The sequence below is a fragment of the Oncorhynchus tshawytscha genome, linkage group LG10, assembly GCF_018296145.1.
Source record: "Oncorhynchus tshawytscha isolate Ot180627B linkage group LG10, Otsh_v2.0, whole genome shotgun sequence".
In the NCBI taxonomy this organism is placed as follows: Eukaryota; Metazoa; Chordata; class Actinopteri; order Salmoniformes; family Salmonidae; genus Oncorhynchus; species Oncorhynchus tshawytscha.
In genome coordinates this window covers 213,685-240,449 of record NC_056438.1, presented here as the reverse complement: position 1 = coordinate 240,449, position 26,765 = coordinate 213,685, and the positions used below count along the sequence as shown (strand labels likewise).

Sequence of the window (26,765 nt, the reverse complement as noted above, 5' to 3'; positions counted from 1 at the left end):
TCTGTGATAGAAGTTATCTTCATACAGAAAGAATCTAACTACCATCTTCATTGAAATCTCTTCTGGTGTACAGCGCAGGTGGCAGAACAAATCAGTTGGATGGGCTTTTGACCGGCGGCATGTTTTTATAATGAATGTTATATAAAGACCACAGGCGGCACATGACTTTTAAGTTTGGGGAAGATTACAATTGATTTGCGTATGTGCATTTTTTTTTCGTGGAACAGTTTAATTTTAATAATAACATTTTCACTTCTCAAAATCATTGTCACATGGTTAATCATACAAATCTAAAGGTTAAAAATGAAACCAATGCGAGAGCCTAGAACTCAGAGATAGTCAAAAGGTCAATGTAGCAGTAGGTCTATAACTCAGAGATAGTCTATAGGTCAATGTAGCAGTAGACCTAAAACGCCCGTCACCTACTCAGTAAAATACATATTCCTAAAGCCAACAAATAAAAACAGTCAAAAAATATCCCGATAAAATATTTATTCTTTCATTTTCAATCGCATTCATCTCTCTACTCTGCTGTCTGCCTCCCTTTCCATTGTTCTTGACTTGATCATCAACTGAGTCCAGCCCAAAGGCAAGCGAACCTGCAACATTGTATCAACTATTCCGGCCCAGTGAGGTCGGGACAGAAAGCAGTTTCTGCTGTTTCCACTGGATATATGCGATCATCAGATCATGATATTTAGCTTTTTTCACCCCGAGGCTGGGTGATTCTCATAGGCCAGGAGTGTTTTTTTTCAAAAACCGTGAGGAACTATTATCATTCGCAATGGATGTAAAAAAAAATGTCAGACTTCATTATCTTACTGTGTGAGGAAAAAATGACTGAGAGGCTCAGCTGATTAGTTGTGGCTAAGACAATCAGACATCCCAAATGAGCTTTTCTACATATGCACGCAGCAGGCCAGGTAGGCCTACTGCTAGGCATGCTCAGGTGCACACACTCCCCCAACATTATCAGGGTAGAGAAACCAGACACATGCTCTCCCTCAACACTACCAGGGAAAAGAAACTAGACACATGCTCTCCCCCCAACACAATCAGGGGAGAGAAACCAGACACATGCTCTCCCCCAACACAATCAGGGAAGAGAAACCAGACACACGCTCTCCCTCAACGTTATCATGGCAGAGAGATCAGACACATGCTCGTTGCTCACATTTAGCGCACCAAACAAAAGACAATGAAAAAATGGACAACAGGAGTAATTATATAATTTTGGCAAAACATATATTTTCTTTAAGGGAAGTATCCTAACAGAGACCTGTGCACCTGCCAACTGTCCAATTCCCAAGAGGCTGAAACCAGAGATCTGTATATAATGACTAGATGCTCATGTCTCCGCCCTAACAACGGGAGTCATTGTCCTAATGGCAGGTAGGTAGGCGACATGCTTAGGTCTGCATATTATGCCCATAGAAACGCATTGGGCTTATTCTGGAGAGACTTCCTCTCCGCTGTAACTATCTCACTGGAGAAAGCATTCGAGCCAATCAGCACCCCTCAATGTTACTATATGTCTCTGATGCTGTCTGGCCAGAAATAGTATCACAGAGGACACAGATCAGACAGAGGAGACAGACAGAGGGGACAGACAGAGGAAACAGACAGAGGGGACAGAGGAGACAGACAGAGGGGACAGACAGAGGGGACAGACAGAGGAAACAGACAGAGGGGACAGAGGAGACAGACAGAGGGGACAGACAGAGGAAACAGACAGAGGGGACAGACAGACAGACAGAGGGGTGCTGTTTCTGTCACTCGGATGCTTTATCTGAGATTGATGGGTCTTTGTGTTGACGCGCGTCCAGGTCAAATAAAGGATCAATTTGTAATTTGGACGGGAAAGCAGGTACGGTCGTGTGGGCCAGGCCGCCGAAGGCACCTCCCATAATGCCCTGCCGGTGCATGAAAACTTATCAACAACTAAAACAGAACTGCTGACCTTCAGAAAGACCCTCAGAACTAATATTTAAAAAGACCTGTTGTATATGAGAACGCTAACCACTACAGCAGGAACACACACATACACACACACACAGGCGTTATTTAGTGTTGTGTGTGAGTGACAGAGTGTGCAGACTCATTGTTGTGTGCTAAGCAAAGCGTTGACACACACACTCTGTTCTGTATTCAATTACACAATGGCAGAGACAGAAGCATGCAGACACACACATGCCCCAGTCCATATAGCTACATTATACATCATGTAGTGTAGTAGCATCAGTTATAACAGCAGTATGTAGTGTTATGACAGGTCATAAGCCTGTCAGCTGGATATGCAGTGTCCTTATAGGAAGGTTGTCTGTGTGTGGGGTCAGGGGTGAGAGGTCACACAGGGGTCTCCTTGCTCTTCAGATCGGGGGCACTAAACTGCCTCTTCATGCGAGGGGGGGTGCTGTACCCCTCCTGAAACCACCCTGCACCTCCTCCTCTTCCCTGGGGGGATATGTGGCCCCCTGGTGGAGGGTGGTGGTTACTGCTGCTGTGGTAGAGGTGTTGGTGAGGAGGGATGTAGTAGGGGTGATGGTACCCTCCTCTGTCTCCCCCCTGCTGAAACCTCCCTCCTCCTCCTCTCTGATCCCTCTCCCTTCCTCTTCCCTCCATCCCCCCTCCTCCACGATAACGCGGTCGCCCCTGGTGACCACCTCCGTTGTTGTTGGGGTTGCCGGGGTAGTTGTTTCCCTGGTGATTGTTGTTGTTGCCCTGCGGGGAGCTGTCCAGGGAGTTCCGCCTATATCGCCACGGAGGCGGCCCCTGCTGTTGCCCTGGAACTGGGAAGTGTGGGTTCCCATGGTTACTGTTGCTACGGTGCTGTTGTGGTTGTTGCCAGGTGCGGTGTGGGGAGGGGGTGTGGCCTCTAGGGACCATCTGGAAGGGGAGTGGGAGGAGAGCAGCAGGAGGAGGAGGAGAGGGAGTTGCTTTTCCACCTCCTCCCTCTGCCCGCTCCTCCCACTCACCATCTATCCCCCCCTCCCCCAGCATCATCAGGGCAGTGGCAGGGCTCCATGAGAGACGGTGGTGGGGGTTGCTCTTGAAGGGGAACTTGAGTTTACAGTCCTGTGGGGGATGAAGCGGCCGGTCCCGGGGAGGTGGACCACAGGGGGGTGCACTGGGACCAGAGGGGTGTTGGGGGTTGGGGAGTTCTGGGTGTTCTGGAGGAGGAGAAGAAAGATAGAATGGTTTATATTTTGCGTCACAGGGACTATACTACAGGGCCCCCTGGTGGAGCTGCGTCACAGGGACTATACTACAGGGCCCCCTGGTGGAGCTGCATCACAGGGACTATACTACAGGGCCCCCTGGTGGAGTTGCGTCACAGGGAAAATACTACAGGGCCCCCTGGTGGAGCTGCGTCACAGGGACTATACTACAAGGCCCCCTGGTGGAGCTGCGTCCCAGGGACTATACTACAGAAGGTGGAGTGTATTCGAACCTGTCTGAGTCTTTTAGTAATATTCTGTTGTTGAAGGTTCTGTAGTCGGGTCTGTTCCTGTTTCAGCCACCTCATCCTCCCTCGTCTAAAGGCTGGGTCGTCTGTCATCAGCTTAACTACTCTCTTCTCATTGGGTGGATTGGGCTGTCCGTCATCATCGACCCCGTCACCATCACATTGGGAACCGCCCCCTTCCTCCTCGTCATTTTCCATGTCCTCCTCCTGAGAAGAGAGAAGAGGAATGAGAGAGAGAGAGAGGAGGGATGAGAGAGAGAGAGAGGAAGGATAAGAGAGAGGTATATATAGTGTGTGTGTGTGTGTGTGTGTGTGTGTGTGTGTGTGTGTGTGTATAGTGTGTGTGTATAGTGTGGGTGTAGTGTGTGTGTATAGTGTGTGTGTAGTGTGTGTGTGTGTGTGTATAGTGTGTGTGTGTGTGTGTGTGTGTGTGTGTGTGTGTGTGTGTGTGTATATAGTGCCTTTAGAAAGTATTCAGACCCCTTGACATTTTCCACTTTGTTACTTTACAACCTTATTCTAAAATGCATTAAACAATTTTCCTCAAGCTGATCCTAACCGTTACAGGCCTATTTCTATTATGCCCTGTTTATTGTTGGAAAAAACTTGTCAATAATCAACTGACTGGATTTCTTGATGTCTAGTAGTATAGTATAGTATTCTCTCTGGGATGCAATCTGGTTTCTGCCCAGGTGATGGATGTGTCACTGCAACCTTAAAGGTCCTCAATGATGTCACCATTGCCCTTGATTCTAAGCAATGTTGTGCTGCTATTTTTATTGGCTTGGCCAAAGCTTTTGACACGGTAGGCCATCCCATTCTTGTGGGCTGGCTAAGGAGTATTGGTGTCTCTGAGGGGTCTTTGGTCAAGTTTGCTAACTACCTCTCTCACAGAGTGCAGTGTATAAAGTCCGAAAATCTGCTGTCTCAGCCACTACCTGTCACCAAGGGAGTACCCCAAGGCTCAATCCTAGGCCCCACGCTCTTCTCAATTTACATCAACAACATAGCTCAGGCAGTAGGAAGCTCTCTCATACAGTTACATGCAGATGATACAGTCTTATACTCAGCTGGCCCCTCCCCAGATGTTGTGTTAAACGCTCTACAACAAAGCTTTCTTAGTGTCCAATCAGCTTTCTCTGCCCTTAACCCTGTTCTGAACACCTCCAAAACAAAGGTCATGTGGTTTGGTAAGAAGAATGTCCCTCTCCCCATCAGTGTGACTACTACCTATGAGGGTTTAGAGTTTGAGGTAGTCACCTCATACAAGTACTTGGGAGTATGGCTAGACGGTACACTGTCCTTCTCTCAGCACATATCAAAGCTGCAGGCTAAGGTTAAATCTAGACTTGGTTTCCTCTATCGTAAATGCTCCTCCTTCACCCCAGCTGCCAAACTAACCCTGATTCAGATGACCATCCTCCCCATGCTAGATTACGGAGACATCATTTATAGATCAGCAGATAAGGATGCTCTCGAGTGGCTAGATGTTCTTTACCATTCAGCCATCAGATTTGCCACCAATGCTCCTTATAGGACACATCACTGTACTCTATACTCCAATAATGTTTGCACCATGTGTTGTTGCTACTATGCTGTGTTGTCATGTGTTGTTGCTACTATGCTGTGTTGTCATGTGTTGTTGCTACTATGCTGTGTTGTCATGTGTTGTTGCTACTATGCTGTGTTGTTGCCATGCTATGTTGTTGTCTTAGGACTCGCTTTATGTAGTGTTGTGTTGTCTCTCTTTATGTAGTGTTGTGGTGTCTCTCTTTATGTAGTGTTGTGGTGTCTCTCTTTATGTAGTGTTGTGGTGTCTCTCTTTATGTAGTGTTGTGTTGTCTCTCTTTATGTAGTGTTGTGGTGTCTCTCTTTATGTAGTGTTGTGGTGTCTCTCTTTGTATGTAGTGTTGTGGTGTCTCTCTTTATGTAGTGTTGTGGTGTCTCTCTTTATGTAGTGTTGTGGTGTCTCTCCTTATGTAGTGTTGTGGTGTCTCTCCTTATGTAGTGTTGTCTCTCCTTATGTAGTGTTGTGGTGTCTCTCTTTATGTAGTGTTGTCTCTCTTTATGTAGTGTTGTGTTGTCTCTCTTTATGTAGTGTTGTGGTGTCTCTCCTTATGTAGTGTTGTGGTGTCTCTCCTTATGTAGTGTTGTGTTGTCTCTCTTTATGTAGTGTTGTGTTGTCTCTCTTTATGTAGTGTTGTGTTGTCTCTCTTTATGTAGTGTTGTGGTGTCTCTCTTTATGTAGTGTTGTGTTGTCTCTCTTTATGTAGTGTTGTGTTGTCTCTCTTTATGTAGTGTTGTGGTGTCTCTCTTTATGTAGTGTTGTGGTGTCTCTCTTTATGTAGTGTCTCTCTTTATGTAGTGTTGTGGTGTCTCTCTTTATGTAGTTTTGTGGTGTCTCTCTTTATGTAGTGTTGTGGTGTCTCTCTTTATGTAGTGTTGTGTTGTCTTAGGACTCTCTTTATGTAGTGTTGTGGTGTCTCTTTATGTAGTGTTGTGGTGTCTCTCTTTATGTAGTGTTGTGGTGTCTCTCTTTATGTAGTGTTGTGGTGTCTCTCTTTATGTAGTGTTGTGGTGTCTCTCTTTATGTAGTGTTGTGGTGTCTCTCTTTATGTAGTGTTGTTGTATCTCTTTATGTAGTGTTGTGGTGTCTCTCTTTATGTAGTGTTGTGGTGTCTCTCTTTATGTAGTGTTGTGTGTCTCTCTTTATGTAGTGTTGTGGTGTCTCTCTTTATGTAGTGTTGTCTCTCTTTATGTAGTGTGTGGTGTCTCTTTATGTAGTGTTGTGGTGTCTCTCTTTATGTAGTGTTGTGTGTCTCTCTTTATGTAGTGTTGTGGTGTCTCTCTTTATGTAGTGTTGTGTTGTCTTCTTTAGGACTCTCTTTTATGTAGTGTTGTGTTGTCTCTCTTTATGTAGTGTTGTGGTGTCTCTCTTTATGTAGTGTTGTGGTGTCTCTCCTTATGTAGTGTTGTGGTGTCTCTCTTTATGTAGTGTTGTGGTGTCTCTCTTTATGTAGTGTTGTGGTGTCTCTCTTTATGTAGTGTTGTGGTGACTCTCTTTATGTAGTGTTGTCTCTCTTTATGTGGTGACTCTCTTTATGTAGTGTTGTGTTGTCTCTCTTTATGTAGTGTTGTGTTGTCTCTCTTTATGTAGTGTTGTGGTATCTTAGGACTCTCTTTATGTAGTGTTGTGGTGTCTCTCTTGTCGTGATGTGTGATTTGTCCTATATTGATATTGTATTATATTGTATTTGAATCCCAACCCCGTCCCCACAGGAGGCCTTTTGGTAAATAAGAATGTGTTCTTAACTGACTTGCCTAGTTAAATTGAAGTTAAATAAAGGTTGAATAAAAAACATTTAAAGTGTGGTGTGCAGTGTGTCTCTCTACCTGTCCAGTAGGTATAATGCTCTCCATCTTGACCATCCTGTCTCTCAGAGCTTTGATCTCTTCATCCTTCACAAACAATCACAATTAGAATCAGAATCACAACCAATCACAATTAGAATCAGAATCACAACCAATCACAATTAGAATCAGAATCACAACCAATCACAATTAGAATCAGAATCACAACCAATCACAATTAGAATCAGAATCACAACCAATCACAATTAAAATCAGAATCACAACCAATCACAATTAAAATCACAACCAATCACAATTAGAATCAGAATCACAACCAAGCACAATAAAAATCAGAATCACAACCAATCACAATTAGAATCAGAATCACAACCAATCACAATTAGACACAGAAAGAGAGAGAGACAGACAGAGAGAGAGACAGAGAGACACAGAGAGACAGAGAGAAACAGACACAGAGAGAGAGACAGACAGAGAGAGAGTGAGAGAGACAGAGAGAGAGTGAGAGTGACAGAGAGAGAGAGAGAGGGAGACACACAGAGAGAGATGAGAGAGATTACTGTGAGACTTTAAAAGTCTATAAACGTACAATCAGTACCAAAATAGCACAGCACAACAGCAAGCAGCTGACACTAATTGAGGAGTCCATAAAAAGAGAGACATACCTTCATATTATTCTGAATCTTTACTTCCTGTAGAACATCCGTCAGCCTATCAATATGAGCCTTCAGGTCGTACACACCCCCAGGCCCTGCCCCTCCTCCTCCCTCCTCCACCTCCTCCCTCCTGTCCTCCCCTATCCCCACGGTGTCCCAGACATCCTGAGCCACAGCCCTCCAGCTGTCTGCCTCTGTGTTGTCTTTCTTAGAATACATCCTGGTTAGCTCCTTCATCTTCACAATGGACAGAGCCTCAATCTCCTGACGAGAGTGACGGAAATCCCCCAAGGCAACCTATAGGGAGAGACACAGAGTCCAGGGTTGATATGTATATATTAATATCTCCCAAGGCAACCTATAGGGAGAGACACAGAGTCCAGGGTTAATATGTATATATTAATATCTCCCAAGGCAACCTATAGGGAGAGACACAGAGTCCAGGGTTAATATGTATATATTAATATCTCCCAAGGCAACCTATAGGGAGAGACACAGAGTCCAGGGTTAATATGTATATATTAATATCTCCCAAGGCAACCTATAGGGAGAGACACAGAGTCCAGGGTTAATATGTATCTATTCATTAATATGTATCTATTCCCCCCCCAGGTTAATATATATCTATTCACCCCCCCCCCAGGGTTAATATGTATCTATTCACCCCAGGGTTAATATGTATCTATTCACCCCCCAGAGTTAATATGTATCTATTCACCCCCCCCAGGGTTAATATATATCTATTCACCCCCAGAGTTAATATGTATCTATTCACCCCCCCCAGGGTTAATATGTATCTATTCACCCCCCAGGGTTAATATGTATCTATTCACCCCCCAGAGTTAATATGTATCTATTCACCCCCCCAGAGTTAATATGTATCTATTCACCCCCCCAGAGTTAATATGTATCTATTCACCCCCCCAGAGTTAATATGTATCTATTCACCCCCAGAGTTAATATGTATCTATTCACCCCCCAGAGTTAATATGTATCTATTCACCCCCCCAGAGTTAATATGTATCTATTCACCCCCAGAGTTAATATGTATCTATTCATCCCCCAGAGTTAATATGTATCTATTCACCCCCCCAGAGTTAATATGTATCTATTCACCCCCCCAGGTTAATATGTATCTATTCACACCCCCCAGGGTTAATATGTATCTATTCACCCCCCCAGGGTTAATATGTATCTATTCACCCCCAGAGTTAATATGTATCTATTCACCCCCCCAGGGTTAATATGTATCTATTCACCCCCCAGGGTTAATATGTATCTATTCACCCCCCCAGGGTTAATATGTATCTATTCACCCCCCAGAGTTAATATGTATCTATTCACCCCCCAGAGTTAATATGTATCTATTCACCCCCCCCCAGAGTTAATATGTATCTATTCACCCCCCAGAGTTAATATGTATCTATTCACCCCCCAGAGTTAATATGTATCTATTCACCCCCCAGAGTTAATATGTATCTATTCACCCCCCAGAGTTAATATGTATCTATTCACCCCCCCAGAGTTAATATGTATCTATTCACCCCCCAGAGTTAATATGTATCTATTCACCCCCCAGAGTTAATATGTATCTATTCACCCCCCCAGGGTTAATATGTATCTATTCACCCCCAAAGGAAGAACCTTTGGAAGCCATTACAGCAGTGAATCATTTGTATATCTGTGAATCATTTGGAAGAACCTTCGGAAGCCATTACATCTGTGAATCATTTGGAAGAACCTTTGGAAGCCAGTACATCTGTGAATCATTTGGAAGAACCTTCGGAAGCCATTACAGCAGTGAATCATTACAGCTGTGAATCATTTGGAAGAACCTTCGGAAGCCATTACAGCAGTGAATCATTACAGCTGTGAATCATTTGGAAGAACCTTTGGAAGCCATTTCAACTGTGAATCATTTAAATTGAGATTCAACTCTGGACAACTTTTATTCCACTGTTTATGTCTTAATTGTTCAGGCTCAGCAATATTCAAATGTTGTTTCGGATCCAAGATGGCGTAGTAGTCAGACGTCTTGTCGTGTCGTGTCCCTTGTATATATCGTTTTTTACATATTTTTCTTCGCATATCTTTTAAAACATTTTGCTAAACCTCAACATCTAAATACTCTCCTGCAACCCGCCTCACCCAATGTAGTGTGGATCTGCTTTTTTTTCTAAAGTATTTATATTTACTTCGGATCCGGAACCCCTCAACTGAAGCTAGCCAGCTAACTACCAGCTATCAGTCAGCAAACCATTGCTAGCGGTCTTCAGCTAACCTTTAGCTCGGAAAGCTCTCGCCAGTTTGAACAACACGACTCTAACCAGAGCATAACGGACCTATTATTTTTATCCCCGGATTCCCACCGCAAACGGAACATTTTCAGCTGGATCTTCACATCTAGCTAACCAGCTAACCGCAACCCCGGATGATTACTCCTGGCTAGCATTTCCATCCACTTAGCTTGAAGCTAGCCCGGCCAGAGCTCCTGTGCTACCACCGAAGCATACTCCTGGGCTACAATATCCGGACCCACGACCGGTCTATCGATGTCACCGCATGAAGAGGCATAAACAGACTCACCCCATTGCGACGTCCCCCAAAGGCTAACTTTCTAGCCCTTGCTATCTGCTTGCTTGCTAATTCGGCCTGCTAACTGCTAGCTTGTTTAGCCCCGGTACGATAACTGCTAGCTTGTTTAGCCCCGGCCTACTAACTGTTAGCTTGTTAGCATAGGCCTGCTAACTGTCTAAATCGCCGCGTCCCCAGCCAGCCCAACCACTCACTGGACCCATATATACTTTCGATTTTTAATTTGACTATACCTTCCGGTAACCTGCCTCACCCAATGTGATACGGAATCGCCATTATTTGTAATTTTTAGAACACATTCAAGAACCTCCAGAAGCTAACCAGCTAACTAGCTACAAGCTATTTAGTCATTGTTAGCCACTGCTAGCGGCTTTTACCTTCTACACAGCCAGCCAGTTTTTTAAACCTGGATAATACTCGCCAGTCTAGGTTCCCTGCCCCATCCACCGCTGCCCCCTGGACACTGATCACTTGGCTACATAGTTGATGCCTGCTGGACAGTCCATTAATCACGGTACTCCATTCTGTTTGTTTATGTTTTATCTGTCGGCCCCAGCCGCACTCAGGCTCTGTGTGTAGTTAATCCGACCCTCTGCCTAGTCAACGCCATTTTACCTGCTGTTGTTGTGCTAGCTGATTAGCTGTTGTTGTCTCACCTACTGGTTTAGCTAGCTCTCCCAATTCAACACCTGTGATTACTGTATGCCTCGCTGTATGTCTCTCTCAAATGTCAATATGCCTTGTATACTGTTGTTCAGGTTAGTTATCATTGTTTTAGTTTATAATGGAGCCCCTAGTTCCACTCTTCATACCCCTGATACCTCCTTTGTCCCACATCCCACACATGCGGTGACCTCACCCATTACAACCAGCATGTCCAGAGATACAACCTCTCTCATCATCACCCAGTGCCTGGGCTTACCTCTGCTGTACCCGCACCCCACCATACCCATCTGCGCATTATGCCCTGAATATATTCTACCATGCCCAGAAATATGCTCCTTTTATTCTCTGTCCCCAACGCTCTAGGCGACCAGTTTTGATAGCCGCACCCTCATACTACTCCTCCTCTGTTCCGCGGGTGATGTGGAGGTAAACCCAGGCCCTGCATGTCCCCAGGCACCCTCATTTGTTGACTTCTTTGATCGAAAAAGCCTTGGTTTCATGCATGTCAACATCAGAAGCCTCCTCCCTAAGTTTGTTTTACTCACTGCTTTAGCACACTCTGCTAACCCTGATGTCCTTGCCGTGTCTGAATCCTGGCTCAGGAAGGCCACCAAAAATTCTGAGATTTCCATAGCCAACTATAACATTTTCCATCAAGATAGAACTGCCAAAGGAGGAGGAGTTGCAGTCTACTGCAGAGATAGCCTGCAAAGTACTTTCCAGGTCCATACCCAAACAGTTCGAACTACTAATTTTAAAAATGACTCTCTCCAGAAATAAGTCTCTCACTGTTGCCGCTTGCTACCGACCCCCCTCAGCTCCCAGCTGTGCCCTGGACACCATTTGTGAATTGATCGCCCCCCATCTAGCTTCAGAGTTTGTTCTGTTAGGTGACCTAAACTGGGATATGCTTAACACCCCGGCAGTCCTACAATCTAAGATAGATGCCCTCAATCTCACACAAATCATCAAGGAACCCACCAGGTACAACCCTAAATCTGTAAACAAGGGCACCCTCATAGACGTCATCCTGACCAACTGGCCCTCCAAATACACCTCCGCTGTCTTCAACCAGGATCTCAGCGATCACTGGCTCATTGCCTGTATCCGCTACGGAGCCACAGTCAAACGACCACCCCTCATCACTGTCAAACGCTCCCTAAAACACTTCTGTGAGCAGGCCTTTCTAATCGACCTGGCCCGGGTATCCTGGAAGGACATTGAACTCATCCCGTCAGTTGAGGATGCCTGGTCATTCTTTAAAAGTAACTTCCTCACCATTTTAGATAAGCATGCTCCGTTCAAAAAATGCAGAACTAAGAACAGATATAGCCCTTGGTTCACTCCAGACCTGACTGCCCTCGACCAGCACAAAAACATCCTGTGGCGGACTGCAATAGCATCGAATAGTCCCCGCGATATGCAACTGTTCAGGGAAGTCAGGAACCAATACACGCAGTCAGTCAGGAAAGCTAAGGCCAGCTTCTTCAGGCAGAAATTTGCATCCTGTAGCTCCAACTCCAAGTTCTGGGACACTGTGAAGTCCATGGAGAACAAGAGCACCTCCTCCCAGCTGCCCACTGCACTGAGGCTAGGTCACACGGTCACCACCGATAAATCCATGATTATCGAAAACTTCAACAAGCATTTCTCAACGGCTGGCCATGCCTTCCGCCTGGCTACTCCAACCTCGGCCAACAGCTCCGCCCCCCCCGCAGCTACTCGCCCAAGCCTCTCCAGGTTCTCCTTTACCCAAATCAAGATAGCAGATGTTCTGAAAGAGCTGCAAAACCTGGACCCGTACAAATCAGCTGGGCCTGACAATCTGGACCCTCTATTTCTGAAACTATCCGCCGCCATTGTCGCAACCCCTATTACCAGCCTGTTCAACCTCTCTTTCATATCGTCTGAGATCCCCAAGGATTGGAAAGCTGCCGCAGTCATCCCCCTCTTCAAAGGGGGAGACACCCTGGAAACAAACTGTTACAGACCTATATCCATCCTGCCTTGCCTATCTAAGGTCTTCGAAAGCCTAGTCAACAAACAGGTCACTGACCATCTCGAATCCCACCGTACCTTCTCCGCTGTGCAATCTGGTTTCCGAGCCGGTCACGGGTGTACCTCAGCCACGCTCAAGGTACTAAACGATATCATAACCGCCATCGATAAAAGACAGTACTGTGCAGCCGTCTTCATCGACCTTGCCAAGGCTTTAGACTCTGTCAATCACCATATTCTTATCGGCAGACTCAGTAGCCTCGGTTTTTCTGATGACTGCCGTGCCTGGTTCACCAACTACTTTGCAGACAGAGTTCAGTGTGTCAAATCGGAGGGCATGCTGTCCGGTCCTCTGGCAGTCTCTATGGGGGTGCCACAGGGCTCAATTCTCGGGCCGACTCTTTTCTCTGTATATATCAATGATGTTGCTCTTGCTGCGGGCAATTCCCTGATCCACCTCTACGCAGACGACACCATTCTATATACTTCCGGCCCATCCTTGGACACTGTGCTATCTAACCTCCAAACGAGCTTCAATGCCATACAACACTCCTTCCGTGGCCTCCAACTGCTCTTAAACGCTAGTAAAACCAAATGCATACTTTTCAACCGTTCGCTGCCTGCACCCGCACGCCTGACTAGCATCACCACCCTGGATGGTTCCGACCTTGAATATGTGGACATCTATAAGTACCTAGGTGTCTGGCTAGACTGTAAACTCTCCTTCCAGACTCATATCAAACATCTCCAATCGAAAATCAAATCTAGAGTCGGCTTTCTATTCCGCAACAAAGCCTCCTTCACTCACGCCGCCAAACTTACCCTAGTAAAACTGACTATCCTACCGATCCTCGACTTCGGCGATGTCATCTACAAAATAGCTTCCAACACTCTACTCAGAAAACTGGATGCAGTTTATCACAGTGCCATCCGTTTTGTCACTAAAGCACCTTTTACCACCCACCACTGCGACCTGTATGCTCTAGTCGGCTGGCCCTCGCTACATATTCGTCGCCAGACCCACTGGCTCCAGGTCATCTACAAGTCCATGCTAGGTAAAGCTCCGCCTTATCTCAGTTCACTGGTCACAATGGCAACACCCACCCGTAGCACGCGCTCCAGCAGGTGTATCTCACTGATCATCCCTAAAGCCAACACCTCATTTGGCTGCCTGCAAAATTGGCTGAATTGCAAAAATCGCTGAAGTTGGAGACTTTTATCTCCCTCACCAACTTCAAACATCTGCTATCTGAGCAGCTAACCGATCGCTGCAGCTGTACATAGTCTATCGGTAAATAGCCCACCCATTTTTACCTACCTCATCCCCATACTGTTTTTATTTATTTACTTTTCTGCTCTTTTGCACACCAATATCTGTACCTGTACATGACCATCTGATCATTTATCACTCCAGTGTTAATCTGCAAAATTGTAATCATTCGCCTACCTCCTCATGCCTTTTGCACACATTGTATATAGACTCTCTTTTTTTCTACTGTGTTATTGACTTGTTAATTGTTTACTCCATGTGTAACTCTGTGTTGTCTGTTCACACTGCTATGCTTTATCTTGGCCAGGTCGCAGTTGCAAATGAGAACTTGTTCTCAACTAGCCTACCTGGTTAAATAAAGGTGAAAAAAAATAAAAATAAAATAAAAAATCTGATGTTTTCAGCAGATGTAAATCATGACTAAGACAAGACCACTCAGGAACTCAACACCTTTCAGATTCAGATGTAAATCAGGACTAGATTCAGATGTAAATCATGACTAGATTCAGGACTAGATTCAGATCATGACTAAGACTAGACCACTCAGGAACTCAACACCTTTCAGATTCAGATGTAAATCATGACTAGATTCAGATGTAAATCAGGACTAGATTCAGATGTAAATCATGACTAGATTCAGATGTAAATCATGACTAAGACAAGACCACTCAGGAACTCAACACCTTTCAGATTCAGATGTAAATCAGGACTAGATTCAGGACTAGATTCAGATCATGACTAAGACAAGACCACTCAGGAACTCAACACCTTTCAGATTCAGATGTAAATCAGGACTAGATTCAGGACTAGATTGAGATGTAAATCATGACTAGATTCAGGACTAGATTCAGATCATGACTAAGACTAGACCACTCAGGAACTCAACACCTTTCAGATTCAGATGTAAATCAGGACTAGATTCAGGACTAGATTCAGATCATGACTAAGACTAGACCACTCAGGAACTCAACACCTTTCAGATTCAGATGTAAATCAGGACTAGATTGAGATGTAAATCATGACTAGATTCAGGACTAGATTCAGATCATGACTAAGACTAGACCACTCAGGAACTCAACACCTTCAGATTCAGATGTAAATCAGGACTAGATTCAGGACTAGATTGAGATCATGACTAAGACTAGACCACTCAGGAACTCAACACCTTTCAGATTCAGATGTAAATCAGGACTAGATTCAGGACTAGATTGAGATGTAAATCATGACTAGATTCAGGACTAGATTCAGATCATGACTAAGACTAGACCACTCAGGAACTCAACACCTTTCAGATTCAGATGTAAATCAGGACTAGATTCAGGACTAGATTCAGATCATGACTAAGACAAGACCACTCAGGAACTCAACACCTTTCAGATTCAGATGTAAATCAGGACTAGATTCAGGACTAGATTGAGATGTAAATCATGACTAGATTCAGGACTAGATTCAGATCATGACTAAGACTAGACCACTCAGGAACTCAACACCTTTCAGATTCAGATGTAAATCAGGACTAGATTCAGATGTAAATCAGGACTAGATTCAGATGTAAATCAGGACTAGATTCAGATGTAAATCATGACTAGATTCAGATGTAAATCATGACTAAGACTAGACCACTCAGGAACTCCACACCTTTTAGATTATGGTGCATCTTTTGCATTAAAATGTGTGGAATTGTCTCACTGAAAAATAAACCTCTATCCCAGGGTTAGGTATTCAGAAGAATGAGGCACAACTGGCCCAGCGTCGTCCGGGTTTGGCCGGTGTAGGCCGTCATTGTAAATAAGAATTTGTTCTTAACTGACTTGCCTAGTTAAATAAAGATTAAATAAAACATTTTAAAAACCTCGTAGCAGATCTCTTGCCAGTAATGTGACTGGGACAGAGCCAGTGGGGTGTTGTATTTGGCGTGGTAACAATACTGTACCTCGTAGCAGATCTCTTTGACCGCCTGCATCCTCAGGTCTCTGATGGTAACCCGTTTGGGGTCTTTGCTGATTCGGCGACGCTGAGGGATCTGATAGACCCTGAGTGGCTCCCGACGTTTACCACTACTGGGCAGGCCACAACGCTTTACTATCGACTGGACCTATAGAATTACAACATATACATGTACAGTACCATTCAAAAGTTTAAACACACCTACTCATTCAAGGGTTTTTCTTTATTTTTACTATTTTCTACACTGTAGAATAATAGTGAAGGTATCAAAACTATGAAATAACACATATGGAGTCATGTAGTAACCAAAAAGTGCTAAATCAAAATGTATTCTATATTTGAGATTCTTCAAAGTAGCTACCCTTTGCCTTGATGACAGCTTTGCAAACTCTTGGCATTCTCTCAACCAGCTTCACCTGGAATGCTTTTCCAACAGTCTTGAAGGAGTTCCCACATATGCTGAGCACTTGTTGGCTGCTTTTCCTTCACTCTGCGGCCCGACTCATCCCAAACCATCTCAATTGGGTTGAGGTCGGGTGATCGTGGAGGCCAGGTCATCTGATGCAGCACTCGATCACTCTCCTTCTTGGTCATAAATCCCTTACACAGCTTGGAGGCGAGTTGGGTCATTGTCTTGTTAAAAAACAAATTATAGTCCCACTAAGTGCAAACCAGATGGGATGGTGTATCGCTGCAGAATGCTGTGGTAGTCATGCTGGTTAAGTGTGCCTTGAATTCTAAAGAAATCACTGACAGTGTCACCAGCAAAGTATCCCCACACCCTCACACCTCCTCCATGCTCCTCCATTCACCTACTCTGCGTCTCACAAAGACATTGCGGTTGAAACCAAAAATCTAAAATTTGGACCAAAGGACAGAGTTTCACAGGTCTAATGTCCATTGCTAGTGTTTCTTGGCCCAAGCAAGTCTCATCTTGGTGTCCTTTAGTGGTGGTTTCTTTGCAGCAATTTGAACATGAAGGCCTGATTCACGCTGTCTCCTCTGAACAGTTGATGTTGAGATGTATCTGTTACTTGAACTCTGTGGAGAATTTACTTGGGCTGCAATCTGAGATGCAGTCTACTCTAATGAACTTATCCTCTGCAGTAGAGGTAACTCTGGGTCTTCCTTTCCTGTGGCGGTCCTCATGAGAGCCAGTTTCATCATAGCGCTTGATGGTTTTTGCGACTGCACTTGAAGAAACTTTCAAAGTTCTTGAAATTTTCCGTATTGACTGACCTTCATGTCTTAAAGTAATGATGGACTGTTGTTTCCCTTTGCTTATTTGAGCTGTTCTTGCCATAATATGGACTTGGTCTTTTACCAAATAAGGCTATTTTCTGTATACCACCCCTACCTTGTCACAACACAACTGATTGGCTCAAACACATTCAGAAGGGAAAAAAATCCACAAATGAACTTTTAACAAGGCACACCTGTTAATTGAAATGCATTCCAGGTGACTACCTCAAGAAGCTGGTTGAGAAAATGCCAAGAGTGTGTAACTCAGTCATCATGGCAAAGGGTGACTATTTTGAAGAATCTCAAATAATCTAAAATATATTTTGATTTATTTAACACTTTTTTGGTTGCTACATTATTCCATTTGTGTTATTTCATAATTTTGTTGTCTTCACTATTATTCTACAATAATAGTAAAGAAAAAGCCTTGAATGAGTAGGTGTGTCCAAACTTTTGACTGGTACTGTAGTTATATAACTATGTGTGTGTGTACCTTGTTAGCAGGTAGTTTCTCTCTGAGTGAAGATATCAGTCTCCAGCTCTCTTCACAGGATCTCTTATCAGAGTCGTCTCCACTATCTGAGTCTGTATACTGAGGAGAGGAGAGGGTTAATCCACACATCATGTTTTACCAGTCTCTGTTGTCCCAGTAACAGGTTAGTCTCCTCCTCCTCTCTCCTGTACTAACCCTCAGTCAGTCAGTCAGTCAGTCAGTCAGTCAGTCAGTCTCACCAGTCTCTGTTGTTCCAGTAATAGGTCAGTCAGTCAGTCTTACCAGTCTCTGTTGTTCCAGTAATAGGTCAGTCAGTCAGTCTCACCAGTCTCTGTTGTTCCAGTAATAGGTCAGTCAGTCAGTCTCACCAGTCTCTGTTGTTCCAGTAATAGGTCAGTCAGTCAGTCTTACCAGTCTCTGTTGTTCCAGTAATAGGTCAGTCAGTCAGTCTTACCAGTCTCTGTTGTTCCAGTAATAGGTCAGTCAGTCAATCTCACCAGTCTCTGTTGTTCCAGTAACAGGTCAGTCAGTCAGTCTCACCAGTCTCTGTTGTTCCAGTAATAGGTCAGTCAGTCAGTCTTACCAGTCTCTGTTGTTCCAGTAATAGGTCAGTCAGTCAGTCTCACCAGTCTCTGTTGTTCTAGTAATAGGTCAGTCAGTCAGTCAGTCTCACCAGTCTCTGTTGTTCCAGTAATAGGTCAGTCAGTCAGTCTCACCAGTCTCTGTTGTTCCAGTAATAGGTCAGTCAGTCAGTCTTACCAGTCTCTGTTGTTCCAGTAATAGGTCAGTCAGTCAGTCTTACCAGTCTCTGTTGTTCCAGTAATAGGTCAGTCAGTCAGTCTCACCAGTCTCTGTTGTTCCAGTAACAGGTCAGTCAGTCAGTCTCACCAGTCTCTGTTGTTCCAGTAATAGGTCAGTCAGTCAGTCTCACCAGTCTCTGTTGTTCCAGTAATAGGTCAGCCTCCTCCTTCTCCCTCCGGTACTGAATCTCCATGTCCTGCAGCCTGGGAGAGAGACCCTGGGGGTTTAACCAGTTGAGCTGACAGATGTTTTGCACCGTTTTGCCATGGCCTTAGTCACCAATAAAGTATAGCGCCAATAGTGCCCCACCCCAGAAAACTATGACCTTTGGCTTTCACCTGGAATTGTTCATTTATGTCTGAGAAAAAAACCACTTTTCAACACATTTGATCTACAATACATAAAACCTACATGATGGTGAAACAAGTGAACAATCCTTCTCATACTTTATTATAGGTCAATATATACAGGGCATTCGGAAAGTATTCAGACCCCTTGGATATTTTTCCACATTTTTTTCTGTTACAGCCATTCTGAAATTGATTAAATAGTTTTTTCCCCCTCATCAATCTACATACAATAGCCCATAAAGACAAAGCAACAAAAACTGAAATATCACATTTACATAAGTATTCAGACCCTTTGGCTCAGTACTTTGTTGAAGCAACTTTGGCAGTGATTACAGCCTCTACTCTTCTTGGGTATGATGCTACAAGCTTGGCACACCTGTATTTGGGGAGTTTCTCCCATTCTTCTCTGCAGATCCTCTCAAGCTCTGTCAGGTTGGATGGGGAGCGACGCTGCACAGCTATTTTCAGGTCTCTCCAGAGATGCTCGATATGGTTCAGGTCCGGGCTCTGGCTGGGCCCCTCAAGGACATTCAGAGACTTGTCCAGAAGCCACTCCTGCGTTGTCTTGGCTGTGTGCTCAGGGTCGTTGTCCTGTTGGAAGGTGAACCTTCGCCCCAGTCTGAGGTCCTGAGTGCTCTGGAGCAGGTTTTCATCAAAGATTCTCTGTACTTTGCTCCATCCATCTTTCCCTTGATCCTGACTAGCAAAAATGTTTTTTTTTAAACTGTTTTTACTATGTCATTATGGGTTATTGTGTGTAGATTGATGAGGGGCGAAAAATTATTTAATTAATTTTAGAATAAGGCTGTAACAAAATGTGGAAGAAGGGAAGAGACCTGAATACTTTCTGAATGCACTGTACTTATAATCTGTTTTTTTACCCAAAATATTTCACCTTCTTTATTACTTTACCAAACATATCATGACATTAGTATGCATTTAAAAATATATATAATTCTAGTTGGTTTCAGGTACTGTCAGCTTAAGAGGTTGTCTCTCTCTCTCTCTCTCTGGGAGACATAGAAGGTTGACAGTTGATTTAATGATTGATTAACAAAGCTACATTTGTATATTGTTCCCTTCCTCCCCCACACCTCTTCTCCATCTCCAGTTTGATGTCTATCCCTTGTTTCTCCAGTAGTTCTCGCTGAGCGTAGGTCCAGTCCTCTGGCTCCCCCTGGAGGCCTGTGTTGGCAGTGCATTCGGTCTCCTGGTGGCTGGGACTGGTACTGCTCCTCTCTCTCTGTTCTCTCTCCAGACGGGCCTGTTCTGGGTGGGTGAACCGGAACACATGGTTCTTCCCCATCACTATACGGTTACCTGGGGGGAGGGGAAGGAGAAAGAAGAGGAAGAGGTGGAGGTAGAGGAGGAGGGAAGAGGGTCAGAAAATAGAATACATATTGAACAGTAGTAGTAGTAACAGTAGAAGTAGTAGTAACAGTAGCAATAGTAGTAGTACCAGTAGTAGTAGTAACAGTAGTAGTAGTAGTAGTAGTAGTAACAGTAGTAGTTGTAGTAGTAGTAGTAACAGTAGTAGTTGTAGTAGTAACAGTAGTAGTAGTAGTAGTAGTAGCAGTAGTATTAGTAGTAGTAGTAGTAGCAGTAGTATTAGTAGTAACAGTAGTAGTTGTAGTAGTAACAGTAGTAGTAGTAACAGTAGAAGTAGTAGTAACAGTAGCAATAGTAGTAGTACCAGTAGTAGTAGTAACATTAGTAGTAACAGTAGTAGTTGTAGTAGTAGTAGTAACAGTAGTAGTTGTAGTAGTAACAGTAGTAGTAGTAGTAGTAGTAGTAGTAGTAACAGTAGTAGTAGTAATAGTAGTAGTCGTAGTGACTTTAGCCCAGTAGTAGCAGCAGTAGTAGTAGTAGTAGTAATAGTTGTTGTAGTAGTAGTAGTAGTAACAGTAGTAGTAATATTAGTGACTATAGCCCAGTAGTAGTAGTAGTAGTAGCGACTATAGCCCAGTAGTAGTAGTTATAGTAGTAGTAACAGTAGTAGTAGTAGAAGTAGTAGTGGTAGTAGCGACTATAGCCCATCAGTAGAAGAATTAGTAGTAGTGGTAGTAGTATTAGTAGAAGTAACAGTAGTAGTAGCAGTAGTAGTAGCAGTAGTAGTAGCAAGAGTAGTAGTACTAGTAACAGTAGTAGTATTGGTAGTCGTAACAAAAGTAGTATTAGTAACAATAGTAGTATTAGTAGCAGTATTAGTAGTAGCACCAGTAGTAGTAGTGTTAGCAGTAACAGCAATAGTATTGTTAGCAGTAACCGTAGCAGTATTAGTAGTAGTAACAGTAGTAGTATTAGTGGTAGTAGCAGTGGTGGCAGTAGTAATAGTAACAGTAGTAGTAATGGTAGTAGTAACAGCAGTAGTATTAGTAGTAGTAACATTAGTAGTGGTGGTAGTAGTAGTAACAGTAGCAGTATTAGTAGTAGTACTAGTAGTAGTAACAGTAGTAGTAGTAGTAGTAGTAGTAACAGTAGTCATAGTAGTAGTAGTAACAGTAGTAGTATTAGTAGTAGTAACAGTGGTAGTGGTAGTAGTTGTAGTAACAGTAGTAGTATTAGTAGTAGTACTGGTAGTAGTAGTAGTAGTAGTAACGGTGGTAGTAGTAGTAGTAACAGTAGTAGTAGTAACTGTAGCAGTAGTATTAGCAGTAGTAACAGTAGCATTATTAGTAGTAGTAGTAGCAGTAGTAGCATGAGTAGTAGTAACAGTAGTAGCAGTAGTAGTAGGAGTAGTAGTAACATTAGTAGTAGTAGTAGTAGCAGTAATTGTTGGGGATTTGGTAACAGTAGTAGTAGTAATAGTAGTTGTAGTAGTAATAGTAGTAGTAGTAGTAGCAGTAGTAACAGTAGTAGCAGTAGTAGTATTGGTAGTAGTAACAGTATTATTAGTAGTAGTATTAGTAGTAGCAGTAGTAGCATGAGTAGTAGTAGCAGTAGTAGTAGGAGTAGTAGTAACAGTAGTAGTAGTAGTAGCAGTAATTGTTGGGGATTTGGTAACAGTAGTAGTAGTAATAGTAGTTGTAGTAGTAATAGTAGTAGTAGCAGTAGTAACAGTAGTAGTAGTAGCAGTAGTAACAGTAGTAGTAACAGTAGTATTAGTAGTAGTATTAGTAGTAACAGTAGTATTAGTAGTAGTAGTGGTAGTAGTAGCAGCAGCAGGAGTAGCAGTAACAGTAGTAGTAACAGTAGTAGTAGTAGTAACAGTAGTTGTAGTAACAGTAGTAGTAACAGTAGTAGCAATAGTAGTATTAGTAGTGGTAATGGTAGTATTCATAGTAGTAGTAGTAACAGTAGTATTAGTAATAGTAGTGGTAGTAACATTAGTATTAGTAGTAGTGTAGTAACAGTAGTAGTATTCATAGTAGTACTGGTAGTAGTAACGGTAGTAGTAGTGGCAACATTAGTATTAGTAGTAGCAGTAGTAGTGGTAACAGTAGCATTAGTAGTAACAGTAGTAGTAACAGTAGTATTAGTAGTGGTAACAGTAGTGGTAACAGTAGTAGTAGTAGCAGTAGAAGTAGTAACAGAAGTATTAGTAGTAGTAGTGGTGACAGTTGTATTTGTAGCGGTAACAGTAGTACCATTAGTATTAGTAGTAGTAACAGTAGTAGTAGTAGTAGTAATAGTAACAGTAGTAGTAGTAACAGTAGTAGTGGTAGTAACAGTAGTAGTAGTAACAGTAGTAGTAGTAGTAGTAGTAACAGTAGTAGTAACAGTAGTAGTAGCAGTGGGAGTAACAGTAGTAGTAGTAGCAGTAGTAGTAGTAGTAACAGTAGTAGTAGTAACAGTAGCAGTAGTAGTAGTAGTAGTAACAGTAGTAGTAGCAGTAGTAACAGTAGTAGTAACAGTAGTAGTACTAGTAGTAACAGTAGTAGTAGTAACAGTAGTAGTAGTAGTAGTAGTAACAGTAGCAGTAGTAGTAGTAACAGTAGTAGTAACAGTAGTAGTAGTAATAGTAGTTGTAGTAGTAGTAGTAGTAGTAGTAACAGTAGTAGCAGTAGTAGTATTGGTAGTAGTAACAGTATTATTAGTAGTAGTATTAGTAGTAGCAGTAGTAGCATGAGTAGTAGTAGGAGTAGTAGTAACAGTAGTAGTAGTAGTAGCAGTAATTGTTGGGGAGGTAACAGTAGTAGTAGTAATAGTAGTTGTAGTAGTAATAGTAGTAGTAGCAGTAGTAACAGTAGTAGTAGTAGCAGTAGTAACAGTAGTAGTAACAGTAGTATTAGTAGTAGTATTAGTAGTAACAGTAGTATTAGTAGTAGTAGTGGTAGTAGTAGCAGCAGCAGGAGTAGCAGTAACAGTAGTAGTAACAGTAGTAGTAGTAGTAACAGTAGTTGTAGTAACAGTAGTAGTAACAGTAGTAGCAATAGTAGTATTAGTAGTGGTAATGGTAGTATTCATAGTAGTAGTAGTAACAGTAGTATTAGTAATAGTAGTGGTAGTAACATTAGTATTAGTAGTAGTAGGTGTAGTAACAGTAGTAGTATTCATAGTAGTACTGGTAGTAGTAACGGTAGTAGTAGTGGCAACATTAGTATTAGTAGTAGCAGTAGTAGTGGTAACAGTAGCATTAGTAGTAACAGTAGTAGTAACAGTAGTATTAGTAGTGGTAACAGTAGTGGTAACAGTAGTAGTAGTAGCAGTAGAAGTAGTAACAGAAGTATTAGTAGTAGTAGTGGTGACAGTTGTATTTGTAGCGGTAACAGTAGTACCATTAGTATTAGTAGTAGTAACAGTAGTAGTAGTAGTAGTAATAGTAACAGTAGTAGTAGTAACAGTAGTAGTGGTAGTAACAGTAGTAGTAGTAACAGTAGTAGTAGTAGTAGTAGTAACAGTAGTAGTAACAGTAGTAGTAGCAGTGGGAGTAACAGTAGTAGTAGTAGCAGTAGTAGTAGTAGTAACAGTAGTAGTAGTAACAGTAGCAGTAGTAGTAGTAGTAGTAACAGTAGTAGTAGCAGTAGTAACAGTAGTAGTAACAGTAGTAGTAGTAGTAACAGTAGTAGTAGTAACAGTAGTAGTAGTAGTAGCAGTAGTAGTAGTAACAGTAGTAGTAGCAGTAGTAGTAGTAACAGTAGTAGTAGTAGTAGTAACAGTAGTAGTAGTAACAGTAGTAGTAGCAGTAGTAGTAGCAGTAGTAACAGTAGTAGTAACAGTAGTAGTAGTAGTAACAGTAGTAGTAGTAGTAGTAACAGTGGTAGTAGTAACAGTAGTAGTAGTAACAGTAGTAGTAGCAGTAGTAGTAGCAGTAGTAACAGTAGCAGTAGTAGTAACAGTAGTAGTAGTAACAGTAGCAGTAATAGAGTAACAGTAGTAGTAGCAGTAGTAACAGTAGTAGTAACAGTAGTAGTAGCAGTAGTAACAGTAGCAGTAGTAGTAGTAGTAACAGTAGTAGTAGCAGTAGTAACAGTAGCAGTAGTAGTAGTAACAGTAGGAGTAGTAGTAACAGTAGTAGTAGCAGTAGTAACAGTAGCAGTAGCAGTAGTAACAGTAGTAGTAGTAGTAGTAACAGTAGTAGTTGTAGCAGTAGTAGTAGTAGTAGCAGTAGTATTAGTAGTAACAGTAGTAGTAGTAGTAGTAGTAGTAACAGTAGTAGTAGTAACAGTAGTAGTAGTAGTAACAGTAGTAGTAGTAGTAGTAACAGTAGTAGTTGTAGTAGTAGTAACAGTAGTAGTAGTAGTAGTAGTAACAGTAGAAGTAGTAGTAACAGTAGCAATAGTAGTAGTACCAGTAGTAGTAGTAGTAGTAACAGTAGTAGTAGTAGTAGTAGTAGTAGTAGTAACAACAGTAGTTGTAGTAGTAGTAGTAGTAGTAGTAGTAGTAACAGTAGTAGTAGTAGTAGTAACAGTAGTAGTAACAGAAGTAGTTGTAGCAGTAGTAGTAACAGTAGTAGTAGTAGCAGTAGTAGTAGTAGTAGTAGTAGTAGTAGCAGTAGTATTAGTAGTAACAGTAGTAGTTGTAGTAGTAACAGTAGTAGTAGTAACAGTGGTAGTAGTAGTAACAGTAGCAATAGTAGTAGTAACAGTAGTAGTAGTAACAGTTGTTGTAGTAGTAGTAACAGTAGTAGTTGTAGTAGTAATACTACTGCTACTACTACTACTGTTACTAACAGTAGGAGTAGTTGTAGTAGTAGTAGTAGTAGTAACAGTAGTAGTAGTAGTAACAGTAGTAGTTGTAATAGTAACAGTAGTAGTTGTAGTAGTTGTAGTAGTAGTAGTAGTAGTAGTAGTAGTAGTAACAGTAGTAGTTGTAATAGTAACTGTAGTAGTTGTAGTCGTAGTAGTGACTGCAGTAGTGGTGGAAATAGTGAATCGCTATAAGGATGACTAAATGATTTCCACTGGAAAATCCAATCTCATCTCATATAGTTTAACAGTTGAACTCAAAGTGATGAGTTAGAAGTGGAATTCCACACAGTTCTTGGAGTTCTATCTCAAGGCCATCAGACTGTTAAACAGCAACCACTAACATTGAGTGGCTACTGCCAACACACTGTCAATTGACACTGACTCTACTCCAGCCACTTTAATCATGGGAATTGATGGGAAATGATGTAAATATATCACTAGCCACTTTAAACAATGCTACCTTATATAATGTTACTTACCCTACATTGTTCATCTCATATGCATACGTTGATACTGTACTCTATATCATCGACTGCATCCTTATGTAATACATGTATCACTAGCCACTTTAACTATGCCACTTGGTTTACTTACTTATCTCATATGTATATACTGTACTCGATATCATCTACTGTATCTTGCCTATGCTGCTCTGTACCATCACTCATTCATATATCCTTATGTACATATTCTTTATCCCCTTACACTGTGTATGACAGTAGTTTTTTTTTTGGAATTGTTAGTTAGATTACTTGCTCGTTATTACTGCATTGTCGGAACTAGAAGCACAAGCATTTCGCTACACTCGCATTAACATCTGCTAACCATGTGTATGTGACAAATAAAATTTGATTTGATTTGATTTTTTGATTTGAGAGTTGTTGGAGGTCAATTTGAATGCTTTTCATTTCGCCAGGTGTGCTGCTGTCTGCTCAGTGTGTCACAGGATGAGGTTTACAACACCAGTAAACAGAACGTTCCACATGAAACGACAAGTATTTTACACACACACACACACACACACACACACACACACACACACACAGAGGAGTGTGTACCTTGTTTTAGCACCAGCGCTTCTGTGATCTGTTTCCCATTGACATAAGTCTCTGCCCCCTCCAGAGGTTCCAGGGTTACTATGACTACACATGCGAGCACACACACACACACACACACACACACACACACACACACACACACACAGAGAGAGAGAGAGAGATGTTTTAGAACTAGCAAACACAAAGTCCAACTCCAGAAAAGGCCCTTCAATGTTCACCCAACACTGAAACAATAAAGGTTTCAATGTTCACCCAACACTGAAACAATAAAGGTTTCAATGTTCACCCAACACTGGAACAATAAAGGTTTCAATGTTCACCCAACACTGAAACAATACAGGTTTCAATGTTCACCCAACACTGGAACAATAAAGGTTTCAATGTTCGCCCAACACTGAAACAATAAACACTTTTAGAATTGACACTTGTCTGGTTCCTTCCACTTAAATAACCAATATGACAACACACAGGTACTAGAGGAAGTGTATGAAACACACACACACAGACACACACATGGTAGTGGAGAGTGGAGGGTGAGGAGGTCTCAGGAAACATGAGTGTGGAATGAGGATGGCATCACCATGGAGACGCAAGGGAATGTTGTCGTAGAAACGATACCTGACAGATTTCCCGGCAAACTTTTCCAAACGGAGAGAGACAGAAAGAATGTCACTACCCCACACAAACACACACACACACAAACTGCCCCCACACACACACACA

At 42.5% G+C, this 26,765-nt stretch overlaps 1 protein-coding gene across 1 annotated transcript in view; it reads right to left on the bottom strand.

Moving 5' to 3' along the window:
• Window positions 1-475: 475 nt before the first annotated feature.
• Window positions 476-26,765, bottom strand: part of kif1c (kinesin family member 1C) — a 95,419-nt gene continuing 69,129 nt past the window's right edge. The window contains exons 17-25 of the mRNA XM_042327953.1: window positions 26,043-26,126; window positions 19,948-20,173; window positions 18,634-18,706; window positions 17,703-17,801; window positions 15,954-16,115; window positions 7,501-7,788; window positions 6,860-6,925; window positions 3,452-3,673; window positions 476-3,170 (exon numbers count right to left, since the gene is read on the bottom strand). Of these exons, the coding sequence (XP_042183887.1) occupies window positions 3,003-3,170; window positions 3,452-3,673; window positions 6,860-6,925; window positions 7,501-7,788; window positions 15,954-16,115; window positions 17,703-17,801; window positions 18,634-18,706; window positions 19,948-20,173; window positions 26,043-26,126 (1,388 nt within the window). The 3' untranslated portion in view covers window positions 476-3,002. The remainder of the gene's footprint in view (window positions 3,171-3,451; window positions 3,674-6,859; window positions 6,926-7,500; window positions 7,789-15,953; window positions 16,116-17,702; window positions 17,802-18,633; window positions 18,707-19,947; window positions 20,174-26,042; window positions 26,127-26,765) is intronic.